Source organism: Vicugna pacos, chromosome 26, assembly GCF_048564905.1.
Source record: "Vicugna pacos chromosome 26, VicPac4, whole genome shotgun sequence".
Taxonomy (NCBI): domain Eukaryota; kingdom Metazoa; phylum Chordata; class Mammalia; order Artiodactyla; family Camelidae; genus Vicugna; species Vicugna pacos.
The window spans coordinates 1,882,289-1,908,979 of record NC_133012.1 but is presented as its reverse complement, the minus strand read 5'-3'; the positions used below and the strand labels follow the sequence as shown (position 1 = coordinate 1,908,979).

Genomic DNA, 26,691 nt, shown 5'->3' with positions numbered 1-26,691 from the left:
CGACACCCAGCCTGGCGTGTCCTGAGGCGGGGCTGGAGCTGCAGCCAGCGGCACGCACCCAGGTGGGAGCGCCCCTGAGAGAACGGCACGCCGCTCTGAGTGGTCGGGAACGTGTCCCTTGTCATTCTAGGTCTTGGGGGGAGAGAGACGTAACAGGCTTGCTCCTCTGCCCCGAAGTGGAGACAGGAGGGGAAAGCCTAGATTTTTCAAGGGAAAAAGTGAAAAGGGCTTTGGAATCAAACTGCCTGTGAGTCCTTTTTGAGCTCTGCCACCTCTTAACACTTTTCCTACCCTCTCTGACCCCATCTTCCTCACCTGTAAAGTGGGAACTGTGCCCACGGTGGGTGGTGTGGGTAATCCAGGTACTGCGTGGGCAGCCCTCGGGGCAGGCCCGGCACTGTGAGCCCCTCAGTTCACGTTAGTTGTTGGCATATTTGTTCCTGATGCCAAACTGCCACTTTGACTCACAGTAAGTGGTCCTCCCCAGGCCCAGCGTGTGTGTCGTGGGGAATGGGATGAATGGATTCTGGGTGCTTAATTCAACTGTTCTGTCCAGTCTGGGGAGGACAGGTGTGGCCTGCAGGTAACAGCACATTTACATGTCGCTTTCCAGAGTACACATGTTTTCACACTGACGGTTTCACTTCGTCTTTGTGGCTCTGTGAGGTGGGTGTTGTTAACTTTACAGATGAACAAACCAGACGTGAGTGCGAGTCTCCTCCAGGCACAGCAGCTGGTGGAAGGGGCAGGCTGGGTACAAGTCTGCTGATTCCTAGTCCACTGTTGTTTGTCCTGGGTATGCGGCCTCCATGCGTAATCGTGGAAGCAGGGTCAATGTCACTGAGGGCCTTGTCTTCCCAACAGCTGTTTCTTTAAGACACAGGCTGTGGTCTAGACACCTTCTGAGGCCTTGTGGGAACTAGAGACAGGCAGGATCTCGATCATGTGTGCAAGTAGGTGAAAATATAGTGTCACCTAGATTTTTTAGTCGAAGAAGTAAAGCATTCATGATGTGGTAAACTTTCAAATAGTACAGAAGATTGTGCATTGAAAATTCTGCTCCGTTCCCCCAGCTGCCTTCTACAAAGGAAATCACAGGCAGTGGTTTCTTATGTGTCTTTTCAGAAACATTATGAGAGCAAATATATATACTTTTTCCTCCATGATGGAAACGTACCAAACAGACTGTAGTGCACCTTACTTTTTTCCTGTAACAATATACTCGAATATACCAACCGCATTTTTAGCTCAAATGACTTTCAGTACTAATGGATGGCAGTGTATCTCTGGTGCCATTGTTGAAACTGTCTTACCTTATTTTTTATCTGTCCTTGAGGTATGGGAAAATGGGCCATCCTTCTCCCACAATTTAGGAGGATGGTCTGATGCATCCCAAGCCGGCCATGGCCGTGCCCCGAGGCTGGGTGACGCCACCGCCACAGGTCCTCCCTTGCCCGCTTCCAGTCCGTTCTCCACACAGCGACCTTTAAGTGCAAGAGTTAGAGCAGGTCACTCTTCTGCTTAAAATCCTCCAGGCATTGCCCAACACACGCAGAACTAACCCCTGTGTTCTGGTCGGGAAGCCCTGTGTGACCTCCGTGCCTTCCTCACCAGCCGCGCCCGGACCCCCGGGCTCCATCTGTGTTTCCAGCCCCAGCAGGCCCGGGCCCACCGCGAGCTGCTCGCCGCTGTCTCCCTCTCTGTCTTCATGTGGCTGCTCACTGTCACTCACATCCTTTTTCAGCCATCCAGTCTAAAGCTACTTTTTGTGTTACCTTACTTAATTACCTTATGATAATTATCTGGTCACCTACCAGAAAATGACAGAACTGTTTGTTCTCTTACTCCTTTATTTTCTGTTTTGACCTCCACTAAAGCTAAGCTCTGTGCCCGGGGCATTCACCGCTGGGCTTTCAGTGGCTGTATTAACACCTGACAACCAGACAGCCTGACAGGTAGCAGAGACTCAGTGAGTATTCACTATATATGAATGAATGAGTGAATAGTTTTAAGAGATGTATTTTTACAATATTGTTAGATGTGTTATTCTGTTACACCATCCTGTTACAAACACGAATTGCTGTCTTCTGGTGGTTATATAAAAATACTATTCTGTGTAAGTACTTATACTACATACAATACTATCATACACAAAGAAGCAATCTTATCATTGTCTAGTACTTATAAGAAATATTCCCCCGACCTGTCAGCAGATGTTTGGACAAAATATTTGTCATGCAAGTCGAGCAGGCGCGCCCCGTGGGCAGTCGGAGCACACAGAGGGTGCAGGTGCAGTGCGGGTCACGGGACGATGCACCGCTGAGCGTCAGCTCGGCTGCGCTGCACGCATGCGTTTTCTCAGCTCAGAACTTAGGATCATGGCTATCTTTCCCTGTGAAAGCATCATTTTTAAGTAAACTAAATAACAAGTCCTGAGCTAATAGAACAGACAGTAAAGGGCTAAGAAATGAAGGGAAAAAAAAGAATAACGTTGCTTGTTTTTAAATTCATGAACTCTGATATCTGTTGCTTTTTTAACAACAAAGCGTTTATCAAAGTTGTAAAATTCATTGCTCATTTTATATTAACTTTAAACATTTAATGTATTTTTATATATTATATATTATACATACACACACTGTGTAAATACTATGCTGTACTACATACTTATATGTCAGTATGCATCCTAACTAGGGCAGCTACAAGCCCAGACTTTGACTTCAGACATACCTGCCTTCAGATCCCCGACTCTGCTCAGTGGTCTTCGGCAGATTACTTACACTTCGTAAGCGTAGATATGTCATTTCTGGGGTGGGGGTAATAATACTTCTCTCGTATAGCTGCTGGGAGGAGCCAGTGAGGCTAAATGACAATAGCTCTTTGAGGACAGCGTCTCGCATAGGGTGGCCTGATAAACGACCATCATCAGTGGGATTATCAGCTGCCGAGAAATGGCTGGAACAATGTCGCAGAACTGTAGGAATCTCATGAAGTGACACATCAAGCGTTCGTAAGTTTAAATCTCTATATCGTAAACCAGGGGGTTTTGCTGTGTCTATTCAGTGATAATGTCATCGTAACCAGAATTTCAGCCCTGGGGTCCTGTTGGGTGACACATGTGTTTATTCTGGCCCTTGGTGGGCTTTTGGTTTGTTTTTGTTGCTCTTTTTCTTACCACACTTGAAAATTTATGAGCCTTGAATAATTTGGACTTCTGGCTACTTCTGCAAAACAAGAAGATCTAGCGGTAGTGAATCCTTAGCCCCCCGGGTTGAAATCAGGCCCCCCTGCGCCGTCGCTGCCCCGCGGGCCGTGGCGTCCTCTCGCGCCCTGGGGCCTCCCGGCTGCTTTCCGTCATTTGTGTTACCTGCCTACTGATGGGTCTTAGTCAGCTTTTTGATATTGGACCAGCATTTGCACTTGATATTCAAACCAATTCATTAGGATATGTTTACATTTTTTAAATTGAGGTATAATTAACAAAAATTATATTAGTTTCAGGTGTACAACATGATGATTTTAGCTTTGTATACACTGTGAAATGATCACCGCAAAAAGTCTAGTTAAACACCCACCACCTTACGTAGTTAAAAAAATTTTTATTGTAATGAGGACTTTTAGGATCTCCTTTCTTAGCAACTTTCAAATATACAGTATTTCGAATATGCAGTATTATTAACTATAGTTACCATGCTGTGCATTACATCCCCAGAACTTATTTGCCTTATGAGTGGAATTTTGTACCTTTTGACCCCTGTGCTCATTTCTCCCTCTCCCCCACCCCTCTTTTATCCATTTATCCCCTTTATTTATCCATTCGTACATTAATGGACACTTACATTGTGCTCATATCTTGGATATTATAATAATGCCGCAAGGAACCTAGGGGTCTATATATCTTTTCAAATTAGTGTTTTTGTTTCCTTCAGATAAATACCGAGAAGTGGTATTGCTGGATCATATGTTAGTTCCAGTTTTAATGTTTTTAAGGAACCTCCATACTGTTTTCCATAGTGGCTGCCTCAATTTTCATTCCCACCAACAGTGCACAAGGGTTCCCGTTTCTCCACACCCTTGCCAACACTTGTTATTTCTTTACTTTTTGTTACTAGCTGTTCTGCCAAGTATGAGGTGTTACCTCGTTGTGGCTTTGATTTGCATTTTCCTGATAATTAGTTGATGTTGAGTATCTTTTCATGTGCCTGTTGACCATCTATATGTTTTCTTTGAAAAAATGTCTATTCAGTTTCTCTGTACATTGTTTAATTGGGTTGTTTGGGATTTTTTGCTGTTGAGTCGTGTGACCTCTTTGTATATTTTGGATATGAACTCCTTATCAGACATATGGTTTGCAGGTATTGTCTCCCATTCTGCAGCTTGCCTTTTCCTTTTATTGATGATTTCCTTTGCTGTGCAGAAGCCTTTTAGATTGCAGGGTATAAAATCAGTATATAAAAATCCATTGATTTCTGTACACTAATAATGAACTATCAGAAAGAGTGCCACTTACGTATTTTTGCTTTTGGTATTGAAAACATCATCAATAAGACCAATGTCACAGAGTTTACCTCCTATATTTTCTTCTAGGAGGTTTATGGCTTCAGGTCTTACATTCAAGTCTTTAATCCATTTTGAGTTAAATTTTGTGTATGATGTAAGATAGTTATCCAGTTCCGTTCTTTTGCATGCGGCTATTCAGTTTTTCTAACACCACTTACTGGAGAAACTCTTTTTCCCGTTGTGTATTCATGACTCCTTTGTCAAAGATTAATTGACCATATATGTGTGGATTTATTTCTGGGCTCTCTATTCTGCTCTATTCTGTGTGTCTGTTTTTATACCAATACCATACTGTTTTGATTACTATAGCTTTGTAATATAGTTTGAAATCAGGGCATGTGATGCCTCCAGCTTTTTTGTTCTTATTCAAAATTGCTTTTGCTATTTGGAGTCTTGTGGTTCCATACAAATTTTAGGACTTTTTTTTCTCTTTCTGTGAAAAATGCCACTGGAATTTTGATAGGGATTGCACTGAATCTGTAGATTGCTTTAGGTAATGTAGATATTTTAACAATATTAATCTTACTATTTACTTGGTCACTTTCAAATTGTTTCATCAATGTTTTTTAATTTTCACTGTACAGGTTTTTCATTTCTTTGTTAAATTTATTCCTAGGTATTTTATTCTTGTTGATACAGTTGTAAATGGGATTGTAAATGTAAATGGGGTTTTTCTTCATTCCCCTTTCTGATAGTTCATTATTAGTGTACAGAAATCGATAGATTTTTATATTTTGATTTTATAACCTGCAACTTAACTAAGTTTTAAGTTAGTTTTAACTTTTTGTGTGGAGTCTTTAAGGTTTTCTATATATAATATGTCATCTCCAAATAGTGACAGTTTTACTTCTTCTTTTCCAATTTGGATCCCTTTTGTTTCCTTTTCTTGCCTAAGTGCTCTGGCTAGGACTTCCAATACTATGTTGAATCAAAGAAGTGAGAGTGGACATCTTTGTCTTGTTCCTTATCTTAGAGCAAAAGTTTTCACCTTTTCACCATTAAATATGATGTTCATTGTGGGCTTGTCATATATGGCTTTTATTGTATTGCGGGATATGTTTATAGTACTAACAAGGGGGAAATTCTTCCTATTTAAACCTTTGCTCAACAAAGAGCTTAGTACAAGTATCAAATCATTATGTTGTTTACCTGAACCTAATATAATGTTATATGTTAGTTATACCTCAATTGTAAAAAAGGAACTTAGTGGCTATTTAGTATTTAAAGTTTTGCTTATACTTTATATACAAAATAAACTCAAATTGGATTAAAGACCTAAATGTAAGACCATATACTATAAAACTCCTAGAGGAAAATACAGGTAGAATGCTCTTTGACAGAAATCACAGCAATATTTTTTGGATCCATCTCCTAAGACAAAGGGAATAAATGCAAAAATAAACCAATGGGACCGAATTAAATGTAGAGCTTTTTGCACAGCAAAGGAAACCATCCACAAAATGGAAAGACAACCTACTGAATGGGAGAAGATATTTGCAATTGATATGACCAATAAGAGGTTAATATCCAACATATATAAACAGTTCATACAACTCAACATCAAAAAACCAAACAACCCCAATTGAAAAATGGGCAGAAAAACTGAGTAGACATTTTCCCAAAGGAGACACACAGATGGCCAACAGGCACATGAAAAGATGCTTAACATTCCTAATTGTCAGGGAAATGCAAATCAAAACCACAATGAGATGTCACGTCACACCTGTCAAAATGGCTAGCATCAAAAAGTACACAAATAACAAATGTTGGAGAGGATGTGGAGAAAAGGGAACTGTTGGCAGAAATGTAATTGGTCCAGCCACTGTAGAAAACAGTATGGACATTTCTCCAAAAACTAGAAATAGAGCTACCTACCATATGATGCAGAAATTCCACTCCTGAGTATATATCAGAAAAAAATAAAAACACTAATTTGAAAAGATAGATGCACCCTAGTGTTCATAGCAGCATTATTTACAGTTGCCCCATTATGGAAGCAACCTGAGTGTCCATCAACAGATGTGTGGATAAAGATGTGGCCTATATATACAATGGAATACTACTCAGCCATAAAAAGAAGGGAATTTTGCCATTTGCAGCAACATGGATGGATGTGGAGGGCATTATGCTTAGTGAAAAAAATCAGACAGAGAAAGATCAATACTTTATGATCTCACTTATATGTGGAATCTAAAAGATACAACAAACTAGTGAATAAAACAGAAAAGAAGCAGATGCATAGGTATAGAGAACAAACTAGTGGTTATCAGTGGTAGGTTCACCCTTCCAGAGAGGGGAGGGTGGAGGGGCAATATAGGGGTAGGGGATTTAAAAGGCGGGGGGTAGGTGGCTATTATGGGATTATACGAAATCATACACGTGAAAGAAACTTGGAAATTGTAGGGCACTACAGAATTTAAAGAATCTGTCATTCAATAAAAAGTAAACAAAGAAAAATCTGAGGAAAAATAAAGTTTTGCTTACATTTTGAATAATGATACTTGTACTAGCATAGTTAAGAACCTGTCCCTAAGACATGGCAGCCAGTCAAAAGGAAGGTGATCATGAAGGGACAAAACCCAAAAGGGACCAGCAAGACCTCCCACTGCCTTCCCGCAACACAGAATGAGAGCAAGTCTGTCCTTCTAGAGAAAACATATAAAGAGAAATGGCAGATTTTTTTTAACGTAAAAAAAAATTGCCTAAGCTCCTCTTTGCTTTTTCTCTCTGAAATCCCTACCAAATAAATGGAGAGCAACAGACAGACAAATAATGGTCAAACAATTCCTATATAATTAAAGGGGCAAAACCCACAAAGGGACCAGTAAGACCTCCCAGGCAGGGCCATTGCTGTCCCGCCTTTGTGCTTCTGTAAAGCAGCTTGCTTCTAGGAAAACGAAACTTACCCCTAAAATTCCATTGGTTCCCAAAAGCTCACTCCTGATTAGTCCATTTCTAACACCTCATTTGCATATGGCACAAACTTAATCGAAACCTAAGACCCCATAGAAGTCTGTGTGAACCTACAGACAAGGTCCAGAGCTTGGAGTGTTAACTCCTCTCGGCCCGCCGGCATAATAAACCTGAGTTCTCCAACCCTCCGAGTGTCGCTTGGTCTCTTGATGGGATTCAGGTTTCTGTGACAATCATATGGTGTAGAAAAGGCACTTTAGAAGGAATGTGCGCTCTCTAAATAGTCAGGACACCTTATCGACCATTTGTAGCCTCAAAATGAATGCATGGAAGACTGTACGTCGGTAAAAGTTTGTATCAGTATACATGATAATTAGAAGTTACATGTTTATTCACTTTCAGGTCAGGTGTGGTTTAGTGCGTCTCCAGAGCTGCTCACTGAATCTTTCGGGAGGTGTGCGTGTTTAGTATAACGTTTGGCTGCATTCCTCTCCCCCCCCACACTTTGATGACGTTAAAGGCATGGTTAGTTCAGCTCACAGAGACACATTTGACAGCGGGCAGTCAGGCAGCCCCGTGCGTCCCTCCTCCCCCTTACAGTCTCCCTCTTTCCCTCTCGCCCCTTTCGTTCTTTTTCATATGCAACTTAAAAATGTTCATCTCTTAATTTATAGAGTCATGCCTGGAATCTGGCAGCAGGTAGTGATGCTACTGGTGAGTAAACCATGGCAGAAAAACTAGTGGGGGCACAGGAGAAGGGAGCAGGGACCAGGGAAGGAACTAGTTTGAGAGCTTGACCAGATGATGTGAGATCCCTTTGAAGGGTAGCTGGAGAGTGTCCGGTCTGGAAGGGCCAGAAAAGGGAACCGTATGCAGCCCTCTCCTAGCATGTGCTTAGAGAATGAAGGCTGGAGAAATGGAATGGCTTGTCTTATAAAAGAGCAAGTTAGTGACAGTCGGATGCCCATCCCCCCCCATCAAATCCTTAGATCCTGAGATTGAATCTATTCTTTCTTCTATTAATTTTTGTCTTTAAAAACTACTTGTAATATAATGCCACATATTAGATATTATGAAAGTGTCTCACCTATTGTAAGCAGGAAATAAAAAGCTGACTCTGTTAGCTGACTTACATCCTTCATTAGCTCAGGTTCCGCCAGGATTAGCAGGACGTTCTGTGATCCTTACTCAGGGGCCCCTGAAGGCGGAGTGAACTTGTCTGCACTTAACGCAACGCCACCGCAGCCTGCAGAATGGACTCACAGGAATTTATTATGTCGTGAATCATACATACTGTTCTTCAGTTTCCCTCCCAGTGAGGTGAGGGCACTTATGTTAATGTCCCTTGTGGTTCTGTGTTGGCTCATCTACGCAGTGGAGTCAGACCCTTAATGGTTAGGTGTTTCTGCTGCTACTGGCTGGCTTTGTAAGTGCCCCACAACATGAGGTGAGTTCATTTCCAGGACACAGATTGGCTCTGTTTACATGATGACAGGATCCAAAAAGTAGATCTGACTATACATGTTGGGGGGGGGGCCCAAACTCCAAACAAGTTCCTTTATATCGAGCGTGCTTCTGTCACCCTGGATGAGAGCTGACTGCCGACAGGGTTTCTCGTGAATACGTGCTCTTCAGCGCCGTGCTCTTTAAGCTTGGGTCCGTGAAACTTTCCACATTGGTTACAGGAACACACGTCGGCTCAAAGGAGTCAGTTCCCAGGAGCTCACCTTAAGTATGGTCTTCTCCCTAAAATCGTTCTCCCTGTGAACACTCTGTGGTCAGAGTTTCAGGCTGTTTATCTTTTTCACTTCTGCTTGGCAGTTGCCTTCTGCCACTTAAAAAAAGAGAAGGCATAGCCCTCACCCATAACCTTATTTGAGGTGTTGCTCAGATGTAACCACTCCCAGGGGCTGAGGGGGTAAACAGAGTCAACTCTAAATTCTCGTTTTAGGGATGCTTTCTTTAAAGAGGGAGTAGTGCAGTTTCTCAAAATTATTTTAAGGCGTAAGAAAGAAAATTAAAATGGAGGGCCATTGCTCTAAGATATTTTGAGTTTTCTAAACAATTTGAAATTCATTTGGCAACTTGGGTTTATCATTAATTTTTTAACCAGTGTCTTTTTCAAACACAGTCTTTCTCTGGTAACATTTTCAAGAGTGGTGCATATTGAATTCTGTACTCAAAAATCGACTTGATCTGGATATCTGCATGAAGCAGGATTGCACTTGAACAAGATGGCCATGGTGTTGATGGGGTCATAATTCTTCCTGAGGACAGATTCCGCTGTGGTCACTGTCAATCTCACTATGGGAGACTTTTCATAGTGATTCAAGGAGCACAGAGAAGGGACAACCAGTGGAGTTTAGAGATGATTGAATTAAAATACATGAATTTTGTAGATTGCAAAATATACTTCTGGAGAGAGAGAGTGAGAGAGACTCCTGGTTACACAATGCATGGGAACATGGAAAACTTCAGAGAACTGTGTGTGGGCTGTCAGTGACGGTGCTAAGCCTTGAATAAAATTGCATTTTATCATCTCGATGAGAAACAATCAAAAGTGAAGAACAAAGACTTAAAAGTAAATTTAGGCCAAAATACCTTGATCTCTGTAATGTAAGCAATTCACTTTGCTGTCTCATTCTTAAAAATAATTAACTCCAAACGTGCAGAATCATTCTGTCCTGGTTGGTCTCATTGGAGGTATTTGTTGTCTAGCTCCTGGGTTAAGTTGCAAGAATTTCAGTTAGAAAAAAAGACAGATAACCTTGCAAAGCAGTGGGGTTTTTTTTAACCAAGGGTTTGTATCAGAACCATGTGTGGAGCATTTGGAAATATTCATGTGTAGGTTCCTAATCTGGGAGTCTGATTCATTAAATCTGGGATGGGGCTCAGTGATCAATATTTTTTACAATTCCTGGGCTGATGCTGGCCTGTCCCCTCGTACTTTCAGTTGAGGGCACCATGGGATAAGACTGTGTTTCACCTGGGGACTGACTCTGGAGATGTTTTTGAAAAATCAGTCCGTGGGCATGGTCATTCAGACATCCGTCTTCCACGTGTACCTGCTGTGTTAATTTCCTAGGTCTGCTGCAGCAAGTGACCACAAACTTGGTGTTCTGAAACGACAGGAATCTGTTCTCTCCCAGTTTTGGAGGCTGGAAGTCTCAAGTCAGGGTGTGCAGGGCTGCACTCCTCAAGGCATCTGGGAGCAAATCTGCTCCCCAGCTTTTCTCATCCCCGGGGGTTGCCGGTGTTCCTTGGCTTTGTGTCTGTATCACTCCGGTTTCTGCGCCCATCCTCATGTTGCCTTCTCTTCTGCCTTTCTTAAATCTCCCTCTGCTGCCTTCTAGAGACACCGCTCAGCCCGGATACTCTCCCCATCTCAAGATCATTAACTTAATTGTGTGGCCAGACTTTTGCCGTTTACGGAAACATTCACAGGACCTCGACCTCTTCGGGAGCCCATTATTAGCCTGACACAGCTGGTTATCACCTCACTGCGTGTAATTCATACGGGCTGCTGTGGCCCATTGAGGTCAACTTGGTGCTTTCTCCCCTTAATTACCAATTCATGGCCCCAGAGAAATGGCAGCCTTGCGTGACAGTGTTTACCTGCAGGTCTTGCTCTCTTGGAGCTAGGTCGACGACCCCTCACATAGCTAGAGACAAAATCATGGATTATCGTAAAGGCTATAGAAAGATTATATCATAAAGTGATTCCGGAAAGTCCCTTTGTAATTTTGCCATTGAAAAGGATGCGGGATGACACCTGCCTTTTAGATTTGTCGCATTGTAACAGACACACAGAAAGAGGACTTGACCTACAAGAGGGCACGTTTGTCGAATTTTGTAAGATCCTTTGTATAGATTTTTGTTGTGTGACGTGCAGCTGATGGCGTAAGAAGAATTTTCTGATTTGAAACTCAGTTATCTCTTTAAGCAAACATAAGACAAGATACAATAAACCTCCTAGAGGAAAACATAGGCAAAACATTATCTGACATACATTTCAAAAATTTTCTCCTAGAAGAAATAAAAGCAAGAATAAACAAATGGGACCTAATGAAACTTACAAGCTTCTGCACAGCAAAGGAAACCAGAAATAAAACAAGAAGAAAACCTACGGAATGGGAGAAAATTTTTGCAAGTGAAACCGACAAAGGCTTGATCTCCAAAATATATAAGCAGCTCATACGACTCAATAAGGAAAAAATAAACAACCCAATCCAAAAATGGGCAGAAGACCTAAACAAGCAACTCTCCAAGGAAGACATACAAATGATCAAAAAGCACATGAAAAAATGTTCAATATCACTAATTATCAGAGAAATGCAAATCAAAACTACAATGAGGTATCACCTCACACCAGTCAGAATGGCCGTCATTCAAAAATCCAAAAATGACAAATGCTGGAGAGGCTGTGGAGAAAGGGGAACCCTCCTACACTGCTGGTGGGAATGCAGTTTGGTGCAGCCACTATGGAAAACAGTGTGGAGATTCCTCAAAAGACTAGGAATAGACTTACCATATGACCCAGGAATCCCACTTCTGGGCTTGTACCCAGAAGGAAATCTACTTCAGGATGACACCTGCACCCCAATGTTCATAGCAGCACTATTTACAATAGCCAAAACATGGAAACAACCTAAATGTCCATCAACAGGTGACTGGATAAAGAAGATGTGGTATATTTATACAATGGAATACTACTCAGCCATAAAAACCGACAACATAATGCCATTTGCAGCAACATGGATGGTCCTAGAGAATGTCATTCTAAGTGAAGTAAGCCAGAAAGAGAAAGAAAAATACCATATGAGATCGCTCATATGTGGAATCTAAAAAACAAAAACAAACAAAAACAAAGCATAAATACAGGACAGAAATAGATTCATGGACAGAGAATACAGACTTGTGGTTACCGGGGGTGGGGGGGTAGAGGGTGGGAAGGGATAGACTGGGATTTTAAAATTGTAGAATAGATAAACAAGATTACACTGTATAGCACAGGGAAATATACACAAAAGGTTATGATAAATCACAGAGAAAAAAGTGTGACAATGAGTGTGTATATGTCCATGAATGACTGAAAAATTGTGCTGAACACTGGAATTTGACACAACACTGTAAAATGATTATGAATCAATAAAAAATGTAAAAAAAATAAAAAAAATAAAATAGAAAAAAATCTCCTCCTAAAAAAAATAAAAATAAAAAAATAAAACCTGCGAGCTGAGCATATTTGTGCTGAATGGGGAAGTGTTTTGCTGAAAAGGGGGTCACCACCAGTGTGCAGTCTTTCCACTTACACACATGGATGGCCTTTTACACTTGGACAAGACATACTGAAAGGCAGAGGAGAGGCGTGCCAGGCAGTCCTGCCTCCGCTCTGCCGTGGTACCTGGGAACCGTTCTGAACCTGCCGTCTCCTCATGTGAAAGATGGGGGTTTGGATGGCGTCTGATTCCCCTGCCCCATCTCAAAGTAAAGGAAATCTTTGCTGGGTCTAACAGGGCCAGGTCCTTATTTAAAGTAAAGTGCTCCAGCTCCGTCATAACGTATCACATTTAGTTGTCCTGTCTTCACTGTGATTGGCTGTTTGGGTTTTACACCTTGGAGATGCACTAGTGTTTTCTTTCTAACATCTTACTCAAAATTAAGAAGCTAGAGGTGTAGAGGGACAGTTTCTTGGGTTAGTTGTCACAGTGGACAAGGAGCGTGTGTGTGAGCGGAGCTGGGAGAGTCAGGGAGGCCGTCTTGTGCCGACTTGACTGTATCACTGTTGTTACCAAGACCCTAAAGCAGCCTTCTGTCCCCTCCTCCACCACCTCACACACACCGGTACAGCACTCACCAACTGCAGAGCAGAATTTTGAAGTGAGACCAATAAAAGCTGCTTAAGTCATTGGTATAGAAACTCTGAAATTACTCAAAGGTGGTTTCCCATGATCTGGCTGAAGTCTCCCTTCCCTGTCTCTTGTTCATTAAGTTGTTATGAAAACAGTTGTATTTATTCCATTAATGAAAAGGTATGAATATTGCAGTATACAAAGTAGTGAAACTGTAAGACCATATTTTGAACAAGAAAAAGAGTACGTGGTCTAATTTTAATCACAGCCTGTATTTTACTGTTTAAAATGTAGTGCAGTGTGTCTTGTTTGTATGACACATTTTTTTACGTGGTGAGGACTCTCTCTGTCTCGCAGAACGCCGGCCCCTCTGTGCTCTGTAGCCTCAGCCGTGTCTCCATTATTTCTGTGGCACCAGCAGGTCGACCGGCGAGGGCCACGGGAATGGCCGACCCACTCAAGCCCTTCGGCTTTGGTCATTTGCTGAATTCAAAATGTGGCACGCATTTTGGCTGAAAAGAATAATTCCATCTTGTTTTCTCTCCTCACAGGCTCTGTACAACTCGATCAAGAATGAGAAGCTTGAATGGGCAGTGTAAGTACGCTGGGTGTCAGCCTTCTAGCAAACGGGCTACCAGCCCTTTTCTGTCTGTCTGTCTTTGTGCCTTAGCGGCCAACCCGAGGAGGATTCAGTGTGCACGGCCAGCTCTCACTTCACCCCGGGGTCTTACCTTCTTCTTATGAGACACATAAACCCTGAGTATCCCATGTCTTTTTCTGACACGCAGCAGGCTCCGATTCTGCTTTTAAACTTTGCTGTGCTTGTATGCAATCAATTAGCTTTAAATGTATCCTTTTAAAAAACAGCATTCAAAAAGAAAATATGATAAAATTAGATAAATTCCAGAATCTAGCACAAATGGTTTTGGTACTGTATCCTTATTCTGATTGTCTCCTCTTCTTATCATCATAGATCCAGGTTTGTAATCCTGTTCCCTGTGACACTAATTGTACCAGGGTATTGAGAGATAAGCTTGAGAAGTGATGGGTTAAAAGAAGCTGATTTTTTTAACCGAAGAACTTCCAGGAGTTTGCACACTGCCAATGTGTATTGTCAATCTCCAAGCAAGGCATAGAATTTGTAGTATTTACGCAGCCTGTCTGACAGTAAAATGTCATGTTTCAAGGTTCATACTTCGGAGGAGATACTATTACAAATAAATTATACCTAACTCTCTGTAGGCCAACAATTCTACTCTTATTAAGTTTCCACTAATCAATATAGCAATTAAGAATTTAGTTTTTTAGAAGTTATTAGGGCAGAATCTTTACTAAATTTCTAATCAAGTTGGCAAGAAATTAGGTGAAAATACGTGTTTTAATTAGAACTAGGTGTGAATTTTATTTTTGGTTTTCACTGATATTAAGCGTTCATGAATATCCTTCTGCCATGTAACCTAACATGGCAATCTGCAAAAGAACTTAGGTTTACCAAATCGTAACTTGGGGGATCAGTCTTATTAACTCATATATGCACGTGGGGGGAAAATGGTTTAGCAGTTGACTGCGTCTCACATATAACATGCTAGAATGAATAAAAAAATCAATACCATTTGAATTGTTTCACTAATTGTAAGGGAATACAGTACTGTTTTAAATCAGAGATTTGAAGTTTGAGTTGTGACTAATATTTGCAGGTATGAGTGATGGCTTATGTGTCTCTGTGTATGTACATCACCAGACTCACTTAAAGACAATATATCATTTCAAGGAAAGCTTATTAAAATCAGTAAGAATTCAGGGCCTCAGATCCAAAGCGGCCCCTTTGGGACATATCTCTCATGAATTGAAAGTGAGTTTCCTAGAAAAATTTCCTAACAGATACAGTTAGACTCCTGCTGAATTGTCACAGGCACATCTTGACCTTCACAGAATATCTGCTCTAGAAGCAGTTAATAAAAAATGCAATAATTATGAACATTCACATTAGAGGAGATACTGTTTTGAGGATTCCTTTGTAGATTTATTTTGAAAAGCAAATAGATACGCTTCTGAGGATCCGTTTTGTAAATCTGGACTTTTGATGCCTTGCATGCGTTGCGGCAGGTTTTATTTCCGTTTATGGAGAAGCGGCAGTTTGGTATAAGAGAGCTTTATGTTGGGCCCTGTCCACGGGAGGGCGGGGGCTTGCCCAGGAGCTGGCCTCTTCCGTGGGTCTCTTGTCGAGTCAGCGGGGCCTCGTGTCCAAGAGCCAGACTCCAGAGGAAGACAGGTGTGGGTTTGAGTTCCAGCTCGGCGATGCGTCAGGCCCCCGTGTTCTCTTCAGGGTGAGAATGTGAAACACTCGAAAATAAGCATAAAGCAAGTTGCCCCTCAAGTGGTAGCAAATCCTACAGCTTTTGAAGCTCTGACTTCTCTTACGTGTCGTTTTCTTTTTTACTTCTCTTGTTTGTATGCTTTCCTACCCACATTTATTCTTTATCATCTACCAAGAATAGGGCAGCACAGTAGTTTATTGTATAATTAACTTTCTTCACCTGTAAAATGAAAAGACTGGTTGGAATGGTCACAGCTGTCCTTTTCAGTTTTACTATTCTGTCAGTTTTAAAATTTTATCATTTATTTGTATTTCCCAAGCTGACGGCTTGTGGAAAGAATACTGTCTCTGAAGCACAGAAAACAAAAAGGGCTTCTGGATCCTGTGATGTACTCTTTGACTTTCTACAGAAGGTAAAGGGCCAGTGCCCCAGCCTTCTTGATCACTGAGTCCTGTTTTGATCACGACGTACCTTTTAACAGCTGCTAAAGCTTGCGTTCCCCAGAGCAGCCGTGGAAAACCCTGAGGCGCACGTATCAGTTATGTGATCCTTCAGATCACGGGCTAAGCTCTTTCCTTGGTAAGTAAGCGTGTGCCTGTGTGTGGTTACACAGACACCGTGCTCCCCCAGTTCTCCTGGTTCCCCTCCAGTCTCACTTCCTCTGACTCCTTTTCCTCCCGTTATCCCTTAATGTTGGCACCTCCCAAAGATCAGAACTTAGAATTGCCTTTTTTCACTAGTCCCGTTCTCCACAGCCTCATTCACTCCGAAGACTTCCTCTGCGTCTCTGTAACGGTCCTTCCGTGTGTGTGGCTCTGACCTCTCTCCCAGGTGTCAGTTCCGCGTTTGCAGTTTCCTGCAGGACATTTCCTCTGGCACTTAGCACTCGCCAGGCCCTGAACTTGTCCCATGTTCTCATGTCTATTAATGACACCAGTATTTTCCCGGTTATCTAGATTTTGGCCTCCACGTCATCTTTGACCCTGTCTGGCCACCTCGTTTGCTCCCACAGAAATGGCTCCCACTGAAATGGCTCCCACCGGTGCCGCCCCGTCGTTCCTGCTCCCCTCTGACTCAGGCTGCCTCCAGCCTCTTCCCTCTACCCTGGCCTGTGCTGAAGCCCTCCTCTGCTCTAAAACTGCCATCAGACCCCGCACATTCTGCCAGTAATCGATTTTGTTCCACGAATATGTCTTCACACAGCCTCCGTTCAACTAAGCTGCACTGGGTGCCGCACCCTGTCCTGGCCCAAGGCTCCCGGCCTTTTGGACAGTGCTGCTAAAGTCGCCTCTGCTTAGAATCCACAGCCCTGCCTTCCCTTACCTGCTCCGTGAACGCTTTCCTGATCTTACCAACCAGAAATGATCTTGGCCCTTAAACATCCATTTCACTTTGTCTGATGGCAGCATCGTTTCTATTCCCCGTCACGGCTCTGGGTAGGAATTCCATTCAGCTGTTAGCTCTTTAAGGAAGTGACACATGTCTGGATTTATCCCTTTATATCCTCCTTTGAAGAGCATAGTGCCTTATATGCAATGACGTCTACGCAGAAGTCTATAGAAAGAGTCATAACAACAGTGGAAGGAACTGCATTTCCTAAAGGATCAGCCTGCAGCTGTGTGAGACAATAGTTACGGAAGAAACGCTGCTGCAAAATCTGCAGGATAATATATACTTGCATGGGAGGTGTCTTTATGTTGATATTATTTTATTTTTACTGAAGTGTGGTTGATGCACAATGTTATATAATTTACAGGCATACAATATAGTGATTCATAATTTTTAGAGGTGATACCCCATTTATAGTTATTATGGAATATTGGCCATATTCCTCATGTTGCACAGTAGATCCTTGTGGCTTATTTCATACATAGGAGTTTGTACCTCTTAATCCCCTACCCCTATCCTGCCCCTCCCCCTTCCCTCTCCCCAGTGGTAACCACTCCTCTGTCCTCCATATCTATGAGTCTGGGGTTTTTTTGTTGGTGGTGTTATATTCACTAGTTTGTTGTATTTTTTAGATTCCACATGTAAGTGACATCATCCAGTATTGGTCTTGATCTGTCTGACTTATATCACTTTGCATAATAGCTCCAAACCCATCCACGTTGCTACAGATGGCAAAATTTCCTTCTTTTTATGGCTGATTAGTATTCTATTATAGATTTATATCACATCATCTTTATCTGTTAATCTGTTGATGGACACTTAGGTTGTTTCCATATCTTGGCTATTGTAAATAATGTTGCTATGAGCACTGGGGTGCATGGATCTTTTCGAATTAGAGTTTTGGGGAGTATTTTGGATATTATACCCAGGAGTATAATTGCTGGGTAATATGGTAGTTCTGTTTTTAGTTTCTAGGGTTTTTTTTGTATTTTTTTTGTTGAGTTATAGTCATTCTACAATGTTGTGTCAAATTCCAGTGTAGAGCACAATTTTTCAGTTATACATGAACATACATGCATTCATTGTCACATTCTCTTTCACTGTGAGCCACCACAAGCTCCTGTATATATTTCCCTTTGCTACACAGTACAATCTTGTTTATCTATTCTACGTTTTGAAATCCCAGTGTTTCCCTTCCCACCCCCCGTCCCCCTGGCAACCACAAGTTTGTATTCTATGTCTATGAGTCTGTTTCCATTTTGTATTTATGTTTTTTGGGTTTTTTTAGATTCCGCATATGAACGATCTCCTATGGTATTTTTCTGTCTCTTTCTAGCTTATTTCACTTAGAATGACATTCTCCAGTAACATCCATGTTGCAAATAGCATTATGTTGTCGGTTTTTATGGCTGAACAGTATTCCATTGTATAAATATACCACATCTTCTTTATCCAGTCATCTGTTGATGGACATTTAGGCTGTTTCCTTGTCTTGGCTATTGTAAATAGTGCTGCTATGAACATTGGGGTGCAGGTGTCATTTTGAAGTAGGGTTCCTTCTGAATATATGCCCAGGAGTGGGATTCCTGGCTTATATGGTAAGTCTTGTTTTTAGTGTTTTGAGAAACTGCCATACTGTTTTTCATAATGGCTGCACCAGTTTACATTCCTACCAACTGTGTATGAAGGTTCTCTTTTCTCCACATTCTCACCAACATTTGTTATGTCTTCTTTTTGATAGCCATTCTGACAAGTGTGAGGTGATGTCTCTCTGGTTATGATCTGCATTTCCCTGATGATTAGTGATGTTGAGCATCTTTTCATGTACCTGTTAGCCACCTGCATGTCTTCTTTGAGAAAATGTCTATTCATGTCTTCTGCCCATTTCTTAATCAGGTTGTTTGTTTTTTTGATATTGAGTTGTATGTGCTGTTTATATATGTTGGATAATAACCCCTTATTGGTCATATCAGTTGCAAATATTTTCTCCCATTTAGTGAAGTCTTTTTGTTTTTTAATGATTTCCTTTGCTGTGCTAAAGCTTTTAAGTTTTTTATTGGGTCCCATTTGTTTATTTTTGCTTTTATTTCCTTTGCTTAAGGAGACAGACTCAAAAAATATTGCTTCATTTTATGTCAAAGAGTATTCTGCTTATGTTTTCTTATTTAGGTTTTTAATCAATTTTGAGCTTATTTTTTTATTTGGTGTTAGAGAACATTCTAATGTCATTCTCTTACATGTCTCTCTTAAAGAGACTGTCTTTTCTCGATTGTATATTCTTGCCTCCTTTGTCATAGATTAACTGATCATAAGTGCATGGGCTTATTTCTAGACTGTCTATACTGTTCTGTTGATCTGTGTGTCTTCTTTTGGTGTCAGTGCCATACTGTTTTGATTACTGTAATTTTGTAGTACAGTCTAAAATCAGAAAGCCCTGTTCTTCTTTCTCAAGATTTGTTTTGGCTATTTGGAGCCTTCTGTTTCCATACAAATTTTAAAATTGTTTGTTCTAGTTCTGTGAAGAATGCCATGGGTATTTTGATAGTGATTGTATTGACTCTGCAGATTGCCTTGGGTAGTATGGCCATTTTAACAAGATTAATTCTTCCAGTCCAGGAACGTGGTATATCTTTCCGCCTGTCTGTGTCATCTTCAGTTTCTTTCAGCAGCGTCCTATAGTTTTCCGAGTACAGCCCTTTCCCCTCCTTAGGTAGGTTTATTCCTAGGTGTCTTACTCTTCTTGATGTGACGGTAAATGGGATTTGATGCTGATTTTAGAGCCTTAGAATTATAGAATCATGGACTGTTTTAGCTGGAGGGACCTTAGAGTCATTGGTTTGCAAACTGAGTTCCATGGAGCCCTAGGGTTCAGGGACATGTGTGGGGATCTTCCTAGGTGACATAGTAGGGGGCAAGGGGAAGATGACAGGGACCCATTTCTACTTCCCATGAGCATCATGCCTATTTCAACTGACCCAAGCAGCCCCATTTTATCTTTTTAAAATATGTATTTAGCATTCTGCTTAATACTGCTTTTTTAAAGGTGTCTGTACTTTAAAAATTTATTTTGAAAAGTACCACTTCAGTTCAGTGTTCTTATTTCATACATGAAGAAGATGAAGTAAAAAAGCATTTATTAACAGATCAAAGTCACACGATTAGTGTAGTGGCAAAGCCAGGGCGAGTTTTCCCAGGCGCCCTGGCTCCTCAGGGCAGCACTGTGTACTCTTATCAAGTCTTGCTGGGCAGAGACGTGTCCCAGTGTATATTAAGAGAGTTTTGTGTTAAACTTCTAGTCTCATTGAATGCTCCTAGAATTACTAGTCCTCCATCTATTCTACAAGCAGTCCTTACGGCTACTTCTGTGCCTGGCCCAGTGCTGTAGATACAAATGTGAAGAAGACACAGGTTCTCTGCCTAAGGAGAACACAGCATGGGGTGGACGGAGGGGCCGACTGTCCAAAGATGAAAACATACAAGCTGAAGTGAGGAACGCATTACCCAGACTGTACCAAGGGGTTGGCTCACATTTCTTCCCGGTTCCTTTGCCCAGTTGTTCTGTATTCAGAAAGCTACTTTGTACTAGGCAGTATGCTGGAAATTTGTGAAGAATAAAGGTGTATGCAGCATAAAGGCATTTTCCCTGGTCTTAAGAGATTTTACAGCCTAATAGAAATGATTTTTTTTATAAGTAAGGACTAGTTACTCTTCCTAATTGGGATGGGATGGTGAGGTGAGTTTGAAGTGGATATAGAAGCTTATAACTTATGTTAGAATTATTTAAAATTTAGCTACACGAGGGTCTTCAGAGAATATAGCAGTTAACAGGACAGAAGATAAAATAAGTGTGGTATTATTCATTAGGAAAATTAATTGTCTTTTCCTTCTACCTTTGGGCTCCCGTGTTCACTGCTTTTATTGTGCAACAGTATTTAGGACTGTAAGAAATCTCCCTTACTACGGTTTTTAAAAGTATTAAAAATTCATGTATCCAGCTTCATGTTTAGAAGGCACACCAAAACTAGTTTTAAATCACGTACTTGTAGATCCCCCTCCACCCTCCACTTCCCTTGGCGTCTGGGTTGCAGCAGCACTGACCTCGCGCATCATTGTGAATAGTTGTTCTATTTAGCTCAGAATAGGCATTCCTACAACCTTGCATCAGGGAGATCTTGGCTATTTTATGGTACCTATACTCAGTTCACAAGGGCAGTTTGATACCTTTGTCTGTGCTTCTAAACTAAATTGTTTTCTGTCTGCCCTCTCATACAGAATTATCCTGGTAATTAGGTAAGAGGGTGGCCCATTGGGATCTTTCTGTCTTTCAGATCATGTGTTATGGGAGCCCTCAGCTTATAAAAGTGTGGTTTTAAATAACTTAATTGTTTGGCCTCTTTATCGTTTTTTAATGAACTTTAATTGCAGCTGGTCTGTGCAGGAGACCTATGCTGCCCATTTACTGGTTGATTCCAGGATGTAGAGAAAACTCTCATAGGATTTCCTCCCTCTCCTCTGCCATCGTTGTGGGTGCCACTGCCTGTGAGTATGGTGTGTCCCTGTCCTGACGTCTCTGTGTGGGTTAGAGCATGATGAAGGCAGTGGGATTACTGGTTCTTCACATGACAGTTAATTCTTCGTCCAGTCCAAAGGTCTGAGTCTGAAATTGACAGCTGCTTCCAAAATCTCTTTGCTATGTAGGCTCTTTTTCCAAGAAAAGAACTCTTACTTTCTCTACTTGGTCCCTTTCTGTATTTTATATAACTCAGTGTTGATTCTAATTTTGTTTTAGGTAGTAATATGTATCAATTAAAGTGTAGTCTCGATTCTTGCTCCTTAGGAAATGGCCATCTCAAAAGAATAGTAGTATTTTTAGCCAAGTGAGTTTTTATTTTAACTCAGGCTGATTTAGATAAGGCACCATTAGCTGATAAATGTAATTCATTGCCTTGCATTTTAGGTTTTATCATTTTCTCTTTTGTAATAATTCTCCCTGATTTATTTGCCAGCATTGGGTTCCTCCAGGAAGAAAAGTGGAAATTTCCTGTATCTGCCTTTTAGATTTGAACTTGTATCCTAAAGAAAAGGGCACTTCTTGTCTTATTTTAAAATACTTTTTACCTTGAAGTAAAATTATTTTATTTCCATCAAAAAAAGAGAGAAACCATGGTAATTCATTTTATAGTGAATTATGTTGTTAAATAACTTTATTATAATAATTCCCTAATTAATCTAGATATATAAAATTGTTAATCACAAGAGTGTTTCTTAATAGTAGATGTAGATCAAGGAAAACTTTCTTACTCACACAAGTTATTTTCGATCAAGACATTTATGTGATACTTTGATCTAAAAGTCCAAAAGTAGTTCTCATTTTACATGCCCAAATAGCCATCTATAGGCTGATAAAAATTACTAGTGAGAAAACTAAGACAAAAAGACATTACTGTAAGGTGGACAATGGTTGTACATACAGTGACTATAATAAATGCATAGAGAAGTATTTGAGTGTGTGGGGGAAAGGTAGGAGGGCTGGCATTAGGAATTACTGGTAGAGAGGGAACTAGCCATGGAAAAATTAATGTAACCGTATGAGACAGTTGACTATGAAGAAAGAATAAAACTCAGTTCTCCACTTACTTGTATGATTAAGCATTCTCTGGATACGCATTTTGCTCGTTGAACACTAGAAAAGAGTAAGATTTGACAGTCTTACATCGTTGCTCTGTTAGATCACCCTCGCATTCCTCACTGGAGAGCACTAATCATGCTGCACTCTTAGCGTAATAGTAATTCTAATGTAATATTACATGAAATTCACAAATTTAGAAGGTAATTCATGTGAATATTAAAGAAGGATAAATCTCTATATACAGTGGATATGTAAAGGATATTCTTGGTTTGATTTTTTTCCTATTTATAAATTCACTGAAAATATTTTGAGTGTAAGATAAAGAAAAGAAACCAAGAGAGCAAGGCCTTAGTTATGAAAAGGTGGTCATTCATCTGAATTAGATTTTGAGCTGAAGAATTGGTATCACTTAAAAATTTGTTAGCTAAAAATGATACTGAATATGGATCAGTCTCCTAGATTCTAGTATTTAAAGGAAGATTTCAGGGTTTAAAATTAGGGGAGATTCTCTCCCATAGCTCTGTGAAGTGTAATTTTATTAAGCATCTGAATCATAGCTCACACTTAACATTTAATCTGTAAGTACCTATTTTTCTCAGCCATCTCAAACACGTTGAACTCAGGTACTGGAAACATTTGTCATCCAATTTTTAACTTTTTAAAAGGGCAAGTTAAAAAAAAAAGTCTGTTTTCTCTTTAAGTGGCATCTCTCTCGATGAGATTGAGATGGATACTTAGAATGCTTAAGGATTTTATTGTTACAACAGTTTTAATATCCACAAAGATGATGATGAAAGTGATGTGATTTACAAATACAATCTTTAACTGCAGAATATGCAGAGCAGACAGGTTGGAGAGCAGATGGAATGTGACTATAACGTTAGTAGTGATTTAAGAGCAATTTTAAATCACTGAGATGCAAGAAGTTACAGAGGCTGGAATATAAGGAAAGTGTTTTTTCTTAATATGCTGATGATTTTGAATTTTATATCTATATCAATTGCTAAGCCTCCACTGCCTGTTAAAGAATGACACAAGAAAAAGTACAATAAGTACAATTTCTACAAGAAGCATACAGTGGCTAGCACAGTGCCTCGGACGTTTTAGACCACGGTTGCTTAGATGTCATTGAGTGTTTTGTGTGTGTACTTTGTGATGTACACACAAACCTTCATTTTCATAGGTGAAAACCTTAGCCAGATCAGTTAAAGGAAATCATCTTCAGTTGCCCATTAAAAATTTCCTGGTAAGTCTCTTGGAAACATCTAATACCTGTCTTGACCCTAGTGTATTCCCAACATGTTTTTTAAAAAAACCATCTTAACATCTGCAGGTAAGCTTTGTTAGTTTGGAAAGCATGCTACAGTCATTGTACAGTCAGTCAGATCCTGTATTTCAGAAAACCTACATCCTCCTCCCCCCACCCCAGTGGGCATTCTGGTTGGTGTTTAGGGGCTAATGATGGAGCTTGACTTTTTTAATAGAAGCATATTCTCTTTTTTACAGTTAAGATGCCTGTGTCAGAGTAAGAAATGTTTAGAAAATAAAATGTATTTCCTGTGTTCATCAGAATTTTTTAATTTAACTACATGATTTTTATTTTTCTATTTTTGGTAAGTGTCAAAGACAGATCCATTTTAAACTCCTCTTGCCTTGTGGCATAATACAATGTAAAACAGAAGCCCCATGACAGGTCAGCACATTTTAAAAATAAGTTTATCCTTCACTTTATTTTCCAACAATCACCTGATCACAATATTAGGATGATATTCAACTTAGTGTTCTGTTCCTTCACTCAACCACTATATTCATTTTTTAAAAAATAGATTTATTGAGGTATACTTTACTTATTATTTTTTTTTAATTAAAGTATAGTCAGTTACAATGTGTCAATTTCTGGTATATAACATAATGTCCCAGTCATGCATGTATATATATACATACATTCATTTTATATACTTTTTCATTCAAGGTTATTACAAGATATTGAATACAGTCCCCTGTGCTATACAGAAGCTATTTTTTTTAAACTATTTTTATATATAGTGGTTAAGTTTTGCAAATCTCAAACTCCCTTCCCACTTCCTGTCCCCTGGTATTGTATCTATGTGCAATAAAATTCACCCATTTAAGTGTCTAATTTCATGGGGTTTTTTGGTAAATTCTCAGACCTATACAATGCTCATCATAATCTCTCACCCCTTCCAACTCTGTAAAGCTTCCTTGTGCTTGTGATTCAGCAGGTTTGATACATATTCTTCCCTTGTTCCCACCTCGCTGGGCCTACCTTGTTTAGTGCTCAGCTCTATCAAGGTGCATGTTGTAATACTCCTTTTTATAAAAACATATTACCCATTATTATTATTTCATCTGTTTTCCCTGCTCTCAACCATTTTGATATCCCCACTGCTTAGCAAACTGCCTGGCAACTGAAGGCTGCTTCTAATCATTACTGAGCTGGCAGTGACTCCCTCCTGGACGCAAGCAAGGGCTTGGCCACTTGCTGCCCCGCTGCTCAGCAGGCATCCCTGTGGGTGGTGCAGTGACTTTCAGATCTTCAGAAACAGGGAGGTCCCCAAGGAGGCCTGTTAGCCACTTTCCATGAGTCCTGCTCATGTGAGGTTCACCTGTCTGAACCTTGATAACTTTTTAGGGTGATTGTGAGGTTAAGAAGTTAAGTTAGGACAATGGTCATGTTTGCATGTTCAAGGTGGAGTTTGGTACCTGATTCATACTCTACTCCTGTCTTTAATGTTCTGGCTAGAGACGTATGTGCACGAAATACTGAGCCCAGTGAAGTCAGTCACCTGCTTTGTAACCCAAGTGCAGGGCACCCGAGAACGTTAGATTGGAGAACACGATGGGGACCTGAGTGATTGTCAGGCTCGCTGAGCTCAGCCCACCTAACTTGAATGCAGACTGAAAAACCAGAGGTAAAGGAGCAGAGGCAAGCCTGGTCCTCTGGTTTTGCCACACAGTGAGGGAGAGGGTGGAAGGTGCTCTGTTTGCTTCTGGGGGGTACTGAGAAGCTCGAGCAAAGTTCACAGTTCAGAGACAGAGGCTCACAGGCTCACTAAAGACTGAAACCAAATCGAGGAACTCTAGACGGCTTCCCTTCCCCACCTTACCACTACATTACCAAAGTCCTATTTAGAGCAGTTCCTTTTACCCAGTACGTTAATTCTGACTTTCAAAAGGAAAAAAACCACAAGTCATCCTGGAAGGTAATAAACATGATTTGGAGAGACAGAGCCAGCGTCAGAACCAGACTCAGATGCAACAGGGATTTAGAATGATCAGACCAGGCATTTAAAACAACTCTGATTAAAATGCTAAGGACTCTAATGAATACAGCAGACAGCATGCAGAACAGATGGACACTGGGAGCAGAGAAGTGGAAATTCTAAGAAAGAATCAAGAAATGCTAGAGATCAAAACCAGCCACCGAAGTAAAGAATGCTTTTGATGGGCTCATTAGTGAATTGGCTACATCTGAGAAGAGAATCTCTGTGCTTAAGAATATGTCAATAGAAACTTCAAAATTGGAAAAGCAAAAAAAAACACTAGGAAGAAAAAAAAAGCAAACAGACTATCCAGGAGGTGCGGAACAACTACAAAAGATAAACCCACATGCATGACAAGTACCAGAAAGAGAGGAGAGAGAGAAAGGCACAAAGGGAGTATTTGAGAATCTCCCCCCAGGTTAATGTCAGACACCAAACCACAGACCCAGGAAACTCCGAGAACAACAAGCAGGATAAAAATTACAGGTGCGAAAACAAAACTGCTTGTAGGCGTATCATTTACAAACTGTAGAAAATTAAAGATAATGAAAAAATCTTGAAAGAAGTCAGAGAAGCAAAACACTTACCTATGAGGAAGAAACATCAAAATTACATCTAATGTGTTAGAAACCATGTAAGCAAGAAGAGACTAAAGAGATGTTTAAAGCTTTGAGAAGAAAAGCTCACTGACCTGAAAATGAGGATCAGAGGGGAATCGAGTCTCAACTACAAGGCATCTGAGTGAG

General features: G+C 40.6%; 1 protein-coding gene across 11 annotated transcripts in view; it reads left to right on the top strand.

Annotated features, from left to right (window-relative positions):
• The window catches only part of PSD3 (pleckstrin and Sec7 domain containing 3), a 398,292-nt gene that overhangs the window by 260,294 nt on the left and 111,307 nt on the right, over positions 1-26,691 (top strand). For all 11 annotated transcript variants that reach the window (XR_012064351.1, XR_012064354.1, XR_012064353.1 and 8 more), the window contains one exon: positions 13,877-13,920. Coding sequence is in view for 8 of the 11 variants with exons in the window: in XM_072950169.1 (XP_072806270.1) it covers positions 13,877-13,920 (44 nt within the window). In the remaining 3 variants the exon portion in view is untranslated. The remainder of the gene's footprint in view (positions 1-13,876; positions 13,921-26,691) is intronic.